The 11,309-nt window shown below is 47.9% G+C and overlaps 1 protein-coding gene across 1 annotated transcript in view; it reads right to left on the reverse strand.

Moving 5' to 3' along the window:
- Positions 1-2,209, reverse strand: part of DSCAM (DS cell adhesion molecule) — an 808,668-nt gene extending 806,459 nt beyond the window's left edge. Inside the window, exon 1 of the mRNA XM_070466795.1 lies at positions 2,070-2,209. Within this exon, the coding sequence (XP_070322896.1) occupies positions 2,070-2,112 (43 nt within the window). The 5' untranslated portion in view covers positions 2,113-2,209. The remainder of the gene's footprint in view (positions 1-2,069) is intronic.
- Between the last annotated feature and the right edge of the window lie 9,100 nt (positions 2,210-11,309).

Below are 11,309 nucleotides of genomic sequence, written 5' to 3' on the forward strand. Positions count from 1 at the left end.
TTTTCATTTGCATGTGCAGTCTATGTCTCATATTGTGAAATCTACGTGTATTCATTATAGTATCAATAATGGTGATTATTAATCAATTTTAAGGGTCCTGAAAAAGGTGTAAGAAGATAAGGCTCATTAGACGCAGTATAAATGCACTTACATAGTCTTTGTACATATTGTCCACCAAGTAGATTATTTGAGGTTTTATACAATTTGCTCATTATATATGACTATCATTATTTTAGTAAAACTGATTCCAAAAAAAAAAAAAAGTCACACATCTCAGCATCTCTGTCTCGGAGACAGTACCAGACCTATTTCTGTCATGTATAAGTATGAAATTGTAAAACAGATACCAATTGACTGACCATCCAAAGCACAACCTCTTTGCTCATCCCAGAACACATACTTCCCAATAGGGCAGAAATGATGTTTCATCCCGGAGCCCAGGCCTTTCTAGGGAGCCCCGGGGGGGTACGCCCTGACAGGTGAGACAGGCCGTCAGGGCTCTGTGGCTCTGGAACATGTATGTGAGCATTTCTCTGTGTTCCCTGAGTTCATGTTTGGCAGAGCAGCAGAAAGAGCCGCCTTTCCTCATGCATCACCACACATTAGCTCCAGCAGATCTATCCCCCTAGGTAAATTCCCGCGAGGATGCAGAGAAGGCATAGTGCCCTCTGGGAAAGATGGGTGTCATGTCAGAACTTGTTGCAATTCTTTCCTGCTAGGAAATCTCAACATGAAAGTTTTGAACACATTGCTTTAGGTGATATTAGAGAGTGAAGTGTCATCTTAACGTTAATTTCAGGCTTCCCTTCTCCCAGTCTTACCTTTTCTTAGTCATCTTTTTTTTTTTTTTTTTTTTTTTGGTCCTTAATTTTAGAAAGTTAATGCGTTTCCCCTGGCCTGTCAGTGTGTTGATTTTTAAAGTACTATCCTGGTAGGTGAAGAAAACGTACCTCAATGCAGCTGACACTCAGAGCTGCCCTGTGCATCTTTCAGGAGAATCTTCCAGCCTCCCCCTGGCTTCTGGTATTTTCTCACAAGGGCGAGATTTTCTTTCCTTCTCCCCCCTCCCTCCCACTTCCTCCCTTCTGGGTAGGGGATTCTGCTTAATGGTTTAATTTTAACTGTCAGCAAGTCATACATTTTATGCAGATTTGTGTTCTGAAATTTGAAATGGGAATCTCAGCTGTAGCTACTCCCAGGCAATGCCAAATGATGACAATTTCCTCTCTTTCCCAAATGAGAGGAAGCCATTCATACATGCGAGTTCATATTTACGCGGTGACAGGCAACTGAAGGTGCAGTCACACTTGCTAATTGGATCTGACTCAGTCAAAAGCAATAGCTTTTCAAATATCCAGGAAGAAAGCATTTCAAGATAAAATATCAGATCGGTATAGGAAAAGGAATGCTATTTGCAATATTCACGGATTTCATTTTTACAACTATACAGGTGTTTTGCAGAATTTGTCAACATTTCAGATGATGTAATGCTTATCAGCGCATATTTTTACATAAATGATGGTGGGGACTCTGTAGTACCAAGAAGGTTGGAGGGGGGGTGTGGGGGCGGGTAGAAGGACAGATCTTTCTTAAAGGTTTCTCTTGCTGCTGGAGATGAATTGCAGCAGAATTAAAGCACATGTTTAAAAAGCTCAAAAAGCTTAGAATCTGAAGGCAGACGCTCTGAAATGACCCTTCCACCTGCCTGCACTTGGAATGCCATGTCCCTTGGAGGCTGCGAGGTGTCCAAGTGGCCATCCTGCCGTCTCTCTTCTTACCAAACCTGGTTTATTCCGACTGAGGCAGCTAGCTAGTATAGGAGTTAGCTTGAGCTGTCACTTTGCTAGGTAAGCGCCTTTAAATGATTACAGAGCAATTTTTCCACGGGTCTCTCTTCATTGCTGCCTCTCCTCCCCCAAAGAAATATAAATAATATTTCTTAAAAAGAAAAACCTGAAAATGTCAACCCTGGTGGGGGAGGAAAGGGGAGAGACTTCGTCCATGCATCCACTGCCCCCACATCCCGGTCCATCCAAGAAATGAAATTCATCACAAACCGAAAGGCTCACCATTCGCGAAGCTCTGGAACAAGGAGAGGGCCAGTATCCACATGCCCCTGCTGCTCGCCGGCCTCCCGCGAGCGCCGCGCCGGCCTCGCCCCCCGCGCTCCGCCCGGCTCCGCTCGCTCGCCACCCGCCCGGGGGCCGCCGCCCGCCCGCCGCCGCCGCCGCCGCCGCTGCTGCCGAGCCGCCCGGGCACGCGGCGCGGCCGGGCTCCGGGGCGAGGGCTGCGCTCGCCGCGCGCCGCGCTCCTGCACACCTGCTCCCGGGCGCCGCGCCCAACGCTGCGGCCAGAGCGGGCCGGCGGGGCTGCTGCCCAGGTGCGCCGTCAGCTCAGGGGGCCGCCGGCAGGTCGGCAGGTGGACCGAGCCGCACTCGCGGGCGTGAGCTCATCCCGGGCGCCCGGCGCCCCGACTGCGCAGCAAGCGGCCTCCCGTGCGCCGGCCCTCAGCCTCCGCATCCAGGCAGCAGGCGGGCGGGCAGGCTCATCTTTTCCTCTCCTGCGGCCCGAATCACATTGATCCCTCGCTAACCTTCCCTGGCTGGGAGGCGGGCGGGCGGGCGAGGAGCGAGCGGAGCGGAGGCGAGCGGGGACCCCCCTCCCCTGCCTCTGGCCGCTGGGGCGCTCTGCAGTCTTAAAGCAGCAGCGGAGAAGTGGAACCGAACTGGAGGCAGGACCGGCGAGAGCGCAGCCACCGCACAGTCACGCACACTCATCAGGATGCATGTCTTCGAGGCTTAAATACTCATTTCAACAGCCGATTATTTTTAGTTATTTTCTTGCCGGTTGCTAATAAGATATGACCAGAGGTGACTCTTCCAGAAGGTTGCCAGATAAGCAGAGGTGACCAGGAAACGGTGGCAGTTTTAATAAAATGTGCAGCTGGATTTCGCTTTCGTATTTACTGTCATAAAAGTCCAGTTCATTTGCCTAAAGGGGAATGCAGCTTTCCAATCCTGCTGCTACTATAAAGATCTCTATGGTTTCACGGGCTAATTTTTAATTATCTCAGATACATAGTAGACTACAAACACAGGCAATTCTAATTTTGCTCTGCTCTCAGAATGGTGCAAAAAAAAAAAAAAAAACTGATCAAAATTGCTGATAATCTGAGTAATTCCAAACATATAATCCCTTCTACTTTAGTGTGAAAAGCCAATATGGCAACATTTCCTGAATGTTCTGTATGCTGGTTGAAGTCATAATAATATTTAAATAAAACCTTGAGAAAGGGCATGCTTCCATAGTCCATCATTTGGGAAAATAACCACCAACAGGGTTTGAACGCACCCAGTTTAGGATCCAAGGTAGAATTTCAGGAGCTAGGCAAGAAAGACTGAGGAGGAGCCTTTGAGGTGGGGAGGGCAGTCCCGTAGGAAATGAATTGGGTTTCCTGGACACTGTATATCTTTTGCCTAAGCTCGATGCTCTCCCCCAAACACAAAAAGGAATTCAGCACACCTAGAACAGCTCACAAAATAACAGGAAAAGCAAATGGTGAGGCAGAAACAAAATGGTGTTTTACCAGAGTTGGGCACAAGATGGCCAGGCCCTGTGTATGCGGAAGGGCCAGCAGAGACAGGGATGCTGCTCACTCGCCATCTCTCTGCAGCTGCAGGTGGTCACGTGCTGCCGCCCACTCAGGACCGCCAGCCCAGCCCTGCGCCCTGCCACACTCCCGTGTCCTCCGGCTTCGAAGGCCCAGCGTGCTCAGACCCTGGGCTCTCCTAAACACAGCCCAAGAAGGCAGGTACTGGGGTGATTTCTATTCCTGCATCCACCTCCTCTATCCATTCATTCAGTTCACAGATTCTTAACTGCATCCCAGCCATCTGTGAGGCTCCACTCAGCCTTAGCTGTCAGGCACTCCAGCACTGGGCTTAGACACACTAGGGGTCAAAGCCCAGCTTGGCCACTTACCTGACTCGGGTGGGGCTTGCGCACCTTACTTGGGCCTTATCCTCAAATAGAGTGAAAATTATCAAGGTTCCTGGCTCCTATGTTGTGAAGATCTGATGACATATTCCTAGCACGTGGTCACTGTGATAAATGAGAACCATGGTTATTACTGATTTTGGGAGCAAGATGGGCTACATAATTTGCAAGGTTTAGTGCCAAATGAAAATGGTGGTGGTAGGGGGGGCAGAGGGCTTCTTTTACTGAAAGGAAAAAGGTGCTATTTAAAGAGATAAATATAAAGCTTTTTATTTGCTATTTAATGCCACGCCCCCTGGGGCACAGGAATAGTTCTGGCCGAGTGCATGTGACTCAGAGAAGTTCCAGTGGCCCACATCCACCACCCTTCACTGGACCCATGGCTGTGCCCCCAGCAGAGCAGAGAGGGATAAGTCCACCTCCCTTTCCTGCAGGTTATTGCCCCAGTGTGGGGTGGACAGGAGTTCCCCAAGGGACTGCAATCTCCATGCTGGGCAGCACTCACACCTCCTATAGTTGTGCAAATCTGATGACAGATCTACATGGGGGGGTGGCCCTAGTCAAATTCAATGTGGAATATGCCATAGCAAGGGTGGTCTAGGGGAGGAGAACCCTAAAACATTATGCTGATTCAAATGCCCAATCTCAGCACCCCCTGTGTGGTACCCAGGCCCCACCCGTAGACCAGGGGCATCAGCACGACCCAAGCCTGCTCTTCCAACATGACCCAGTGTCTCCTGATCAGAAAGTAGGGATGATTACTGGATGGGGAGGTGGAGGTTGATCAAGGCCAAGGGCATCATAGGGTTGGGGTGGGGGGGAGTTGATAGGCAGCCTAGAACCTTTCCAGGAGGTGACAGGACACAAAACAGTGGGAGAGCCATAAGCTCAGGAATAAAATTACTTTTTAAAATTGATAAAGATTTTTAAGGTGGCAACCACAGATCATTTAACCCTAAGAACAGGCCTCTCTGGGAAGGGGGATCCCAGGGCAAGAGTATCTGTCACCAGCAAACCCCACTGGGGTCCCCCAAGGAAAATAAGATGGAGTGTAGGAGATAAATTCTAACCTCTTCTTCTGTGTTCAGTCTAGTTTTAACTGGCTGACAGAGTGCCCAGTGCAAAGGCCTTGTGAATATGCATCAGACCAGAGTTCCCAGTAGGGAACTGCCGCCATCCACTGAGTTGACCAAGCAGCCTGTGGAGAAGCGCTGCACACGGCACCTCAATTCAAGATGGCAGAAATGGGCCGTGTGCAGAGATGCTGCACTGGCATCTGGCTGTGAGCGACAGACATGAGCAGGACCAAAGATGACTCCGCCCCTCCCTCCACAGACGGGACCGCCACAAAGACGCCCCATCCACAGCCTGTCTGGGAAAGTGTGTGCCCTAGAGCTTGCTTTTATCTCTCCATTCTTTGACCAAAGACTATGACTGTCCTCTGCTTTTGAACACAACCTAGTCTCCTTCTGTTGATAAGTGACACCAGACAGAAGACCCCAACTCAAAAGGGTTTATAACACATTGGTCTAAACTCCATGAAGTCAACCCTCTGCGGCTGTCCAGCTAATGCATCTGCAGCAGACTGAGTCAGTTAACAATGCAGAATGAGCCTGACAGAGCACCAACCTCTCTTTTCACAAGTGTTTTTATAACATACTTCAGGGTTTCCCTGATGACTCAGGGGTAAAGAATCTGCCTGCCAATGCAGGAGACACAGGTTTCCACCCCTGATCACGGAAGATCCCACATGCTGCAGAGCAATGAAGCCCATATACCACAACTATTAAGTCAGTGCTTTAGAGAACCACAGCTACTGAGACCACAAGCTACAACTTCTGAAGCTCAACCACTCTAGAGCTTTGAGCTCTAGGGAGAAGCCAGTGCAATGAGAAGCCAGTGCACCACAACTAGAGTAAATAGCTCCCACTTGCCACAACTGCAGAAAAGCCCATGCAGCAAGAAGACCCAGCACAGCCAAACAATAAAATAAAAAAAAAATTACATCCCACAAAACTGTGAGCTCCATGGGCTCAGACACTGCATTTCTTCTGTTCCAGAAGCTGTTCCCTAGGCCAGCACAGTGCCTGTCACAGTCACACACTGAGTACCTATGGACTGGAAGGCAGAGCTCTGATGTGGGTAGAAGGTGGAACATGCTCTGTAATACATATGCATAAATGCCTCATGCTCACCCTTGGGGAAGTCTTTTGCAGGAAAGGGCAATTTAGCTGAGCATGTTAAGATGTCAACATGCAAAACTGAGTCGAGGGAAGGAGGCATTCTACCCTGATAAAACAGCCAGCAGGAGAAGCCTATTTCATCAAATACACTGAGATTTAATGTCTCTTGGTTGGAATCTCCTTGGGAGTTCCCTAGGTGAGATTTGACACTGACTCCAAACAGGCTTCCCCATTGGCTCAGGGGTAAAGAATCTGCCTGCCAATGCAGGAGACACAGGAGATACCAGTTCGATCCCTGGGCAGGGAAGATCCCCTGGAGAAAGGAAATGGCAACCCACTCCAGTATTCTTGTCTGGGAAATCCGATAGACAGAGGATCCTGGTGAGCTACAGTCCACGGGGTCACAAAGAGTTGGACACCGCTGAAGCACCTGAGCATGCGTGCCAGTACATGGAGGACAAGGGAAACAGAAGGCAAAGTCAGCCACATCAGAATGTAGGCGGCAGGTGTAATAAGCAACAGAACTTACATAGGAGGCTTGTCTTGGATACATCCTTGCACCCACCCCCAGAATCTTCAGTTTATAACAAAAGAGGCTTTGATGGGGTTCAATCACATATCCTATGCTGATAGTCTCAACACCTTGCTTTCTCAAGGTTATGTCCTTGAAGCATCTCCTAGCACAAGAAAGGCATGAGATATGGGGCTGAAGAGAAGGAGCATCTGATTGCCTGAGTCCAGCTTAGAGGTCAATGAACTGTGGGGTCCTCTGGATGACCTTCTCCAACAATGTAATTCTTCTCAGTATTCCCAATTAATGTAATTTCTGGCCTCTTGAAGACCAACTATTTGCCTGAAACCACACCCCATGGAGTTAGCCTTGACCCTACACATGGACTTCCCAGGTGGCACTAATGATAAATGGCCCGTGGTAAATGGCGCTAGTGGTAAATGTCTCTTGCCTGCCAATGCAAGAGACATGAGATATATGGGTTCAATCCCTGGGTCAGGGGAGATGCCTTGGAGGAGGGCATGGCAACCCACTTCAGTATTCTTGCCTTCGGAGAATCTCATGGACAGAGGAGACTGATGGGGTCACAAAGAGTCAGAACTAAAATGACTTAACATACATGCCCCTACACATACACACTCTGTCCTCCTACTGCTCTGGGCCAGCCTTCTCAGCAGAAGTGAGAGAAAGTCAAAGAAGCTGCTTTTGTGTCCACTGGAACGATATCAAATAAGAAATAATACTCATTTGAGGAGCATCATCATTCTAATTACATGGTCTGAGGCTCCTTTGTTTTCTGTTGGATCAAGAAGAGCATTTCTGAAACAGTAGCATTTGAGCTGGGTTCTAAATGAGGAGATGGGGATGTATAAGGAGGGCAGTCAAAGAGGGGTGGTTAACCCCTTTCTGATGCATGGAGGTAATTCTGACCAAGAGGATACACAGTTGCCCAAATGAAAGTTGTGATAGTGTCCTCAACCTGCTGAAATGAGCGCCACATACTGGATGACTTGACAGAACAGATATGTACTGTTAGTTCTGGAGGACAGAAGTCCAAAATCAAGGGGTGGGCAGGGCTACACTTCTGAAACCTGCAAGGGCGAATCCTTCCAGGCCTCTCCTAGATTCTGAAGGTGCCCAGAAGTCCTGAGCATTCCCTGACTTGTAGAGGCATCATCACTCCAGTCTCTGCCTTTGCTTAAACTTCTCCTTCTGCATGTCTCTGTGTCTCTTCCCTTCTACTTAGAAGGACAGCAGTAATATTCAAGAGGGACTCACTGAAATCTGGTGTGACCTCATCTTAACTGATTACATGTGCAAGTTGTTGTTGTTCAGTTGCCAAGTTGTATCTCTTTGTAAGCCCATGGACTGCAGCATGCCAGGCCTCCCTGTCCCTCACCATCTTGCAATGAACCTATTTCCAAATAAGGTCACATCGAGATACTGGGGCTTAGGATTTCAATATCTTTGGAAAAGACACATTCAAGCTGTAACAGGACCCAAAATCAAAAGACAAGAGGCATGAGAAGGGCTTCCTAGAAACAGGAACACGGATTTAGATGGAGACCTCTCTCACACCCCACCTCTCACTTTCACCTTGTGGACCTGAGGTCCATTTGTGGAGCATGTGACCAAAGAAGAAGTTCAAACTTCATCCTGAAGTCTCAGTTTCTCCCTTGGATACTGAGATAATTACGTCTGCTCATCTTATCTTGATTGTTGAAATGATCAAATAAGCTATGAGAATTGGCTGAGATAAATATTACACAGAGAACAACTACACAGAATCATTACTGTCTACAAGTGGACCTGCAGAAGCATTTTGAATAAACTTATTACTTAATAAAGCTTCATTTTGGCTGCTAGTGCTTTGATTAAGTTGAAATCAGACACTATTACACCTCTGGCCTCAGAACTACAAAAGGCAGAGATGATCAAGACTGTCAGTAATGGCCAATCTACTTCTTCCTCCAGTGAACGGATGGAGACCCTCAACAAATGTCTGGAGATGCCTGCTACCTCCAAGTCGTTCTAACAATTCTTGGGAGCTTAACGATAAATAAGCCTGGATGGGGAAGGGCAGTAGGGTGCCTCCAGGCTGCTTGAAATGTTCTGTGTCTAGCGATGTCTGGTTGGAAGTTACAAGAATACATACATATATAAACATTCATCAAGTTGTACAATTAAGATTAGTGCCCTTTATACACTGGACGGCATAAAATAGAGACTATAACACAGTTCTTACTGATCTCACAATTTAGTGGAGGATTCAGTTAATAGTTAAAGCCATTTGATCGGAAAAACTCTGTATTAGGGACTTTATAATCAGCACATCTAACTCAGCCAGCTGGGGTATATATATATGTGTGTGTGTGTGTGTGTGTGTGTGTGTGAGAGAGAGAGAGAGAGAGAGAGAGAGAGAGAGATGGGTTGGGGCGGGTGGATTAGGTATAACAGGAAATGGGACAGGAATGGAATAATTCGTAAGGTGAGGTTTTCGACTTCATACTGAAGGCAGGAGGAAGCCTTGATGGTAGTAAGCAGGAAGTGAGACAAATTAGATTTGTTTCACAAACATTCTTTTAGAGACACATTGGAAAATGTCCTGAGGGTCTCAAGAAGGACACAGGAAGATCCTTAAAAAATTAGCCTGAGTCCAGAGGGGAAATGAGTAAGACCTGGTGAAAGCCATGGCCTTGGGATGAAGACATTTGTATGGTATAACATAAGGAGATATTCAAAAGGTGAGATGATCAGTCAGAAATGCTACTAATAGTGATGATAGTTGCTGTCTCTATCAGCGTTGTGGTTCTTTATCTCCTCAGCACTGGTGCGTCCAGTTCTATGTTCAGTTAATTCTTGTCTGTGAGACAAGGGCTGTTACTGTCTTTCCCATTCTTCAAATAGGGAAGCCTCAGCTAAGAGAGGCCCAGAAGCTTGCACTATAGCCTAACCTGTCAGAGAGCTTAGCCTGAGTCCAAGCACAGCCCTCCCAGGCCTATATAGATGGGTCTCCTCTGAACGCCATGGGGTGAGATAGGGAGGGGGTGGTGAAAGACAGGCAGGAGGTACTGAGAGATAATCAAGAAGAGGTAAGCAGAAAACAATGAGAGATAGTGGTAGGAGGTGGTTAAAGACAGGCAGGAAAGGGTGAGAGAGGCAGGAAGTGGTCAGAGGCAGGTAAGAGACAGGAAGGTTGGGGGGGGGGAGTGGTGAAAGACAGGCAGAGGGTGGTGAAAGAGAGAGAGGAGGAAATGGTGAGAGATAAGCAGGAAATAGTGAGACACAGGCAGGAAGTGGTTAAAGTCAGGCAGGAAATGGTGAGAGAGGCAGGAAGTAGTAAGAGAGAACGAGGGAAGGGGGGATGTGGTGAGAGACAGGCAGGAAGTTGTGAGAGACAGGCAGGAAGTTGTGAGAGACAAGCAGGAAATAGTGAGAGACAGACAGGAAGTGGTTAAAGACAGGCAGGAAATGGTGAGAGACAGGCTGGAAGTGATGAGAGGCCAGAGGTGGTGAGAGACGGGCAGGAAGTGGGGAGAAGTAAGAAGGAAGTGATGAGAAGTAGGAAGAAAGTGGTGAGAGGTTGGAAGGATGTAGTGAGTGGTACTAAGAACTCTAAGACCACTCCTAGGGTTCCATCGGGATGCCTGTGTTTACAGAGAAACCACTAACCATCATCTCTCCGAGGTTTTTCATGTTCCTTCCATTTCTGCTCTCATATCCATAGTCTTTTCTCAATATGCAGCCAGCATGATCCTTTAATACACACACACACAGGCACAGATACACACAGATTATAGGGAGCCCCACTCAAAATTCTCCGCTGCCTTCTGATCTGTCACAGTATAGAATCCAAAGTCCTCCCACTGCCCTCCCACAGTGGCCCTTGGTCTGAAGGCTCATCACCACCACCACCACCACCACCATCACCTTCAACCACTGCTATCACCCTCACCACCACTCTGTCAGTTGGGTTCCTGCTTCTTTCTCAGTCGCACACACAGCACTGGCATCCTTGATTTCCCTCAAACACAACCAGCACGTTGCCATCCTGCACATAAAACGTTTCCCTTGGATGCCCCCATGGCTCCCTCCTACTGCCATCAGTCCCAACTTCAAAGTCTTCTCAGAGAGTCTTTTCCTGACAACTCTCCACACACATGACATTTCTCCCCTGTCACTGTTTGTCCCCTGAGCTTTATTCCTCCACACAAATACATGTGTTTACTCACAGGCCCCCTAGCTCTGTGAAAGCTGTGACTATGATGCTCACCACACCCACAACAATGCTTAGCACATAGCAAGTGCTCAATGACCAGCTGCTGGGTGATGAAAAAGAAAAACTAGATGTTCAAGAGAAACTTCAGAGAAGGCAAAACTTCATGGACCCTCAGCTCCAGCAACTCCGTTTCATTTTCTGGGAGACTACAACACCGGAATAGCCAAAAGGACACCCAGCCAGAGAGGGAAAAACGAACTTCCTACCTGTCAAATAGTCTCAATGTGCATAAACAATTCATCAAAATAAATATTCCCTTACTCCCCACTGGGTAGGCGGCTTGCTAATGGCACACTAACCAATATTTTCCAAATGAAGAGAGTTACTGAGTCTGGGGATT

Source organism: Odocoileus virginianus, chromosome 4, assembly GCF_023699985.2.
Source record: "Odocoileus virginianus isolate 20LAN1187 ecotype Illinois chromosome 4, Ovbor_1.2, whole genome shotgun sequence".
Taxonomy (NCBI): Eukaryota; Metazoa; Chordata; class Mammalia; order Artiodactyla; family Cervidae; genus Odocoileus; species Odocoileus virginianus.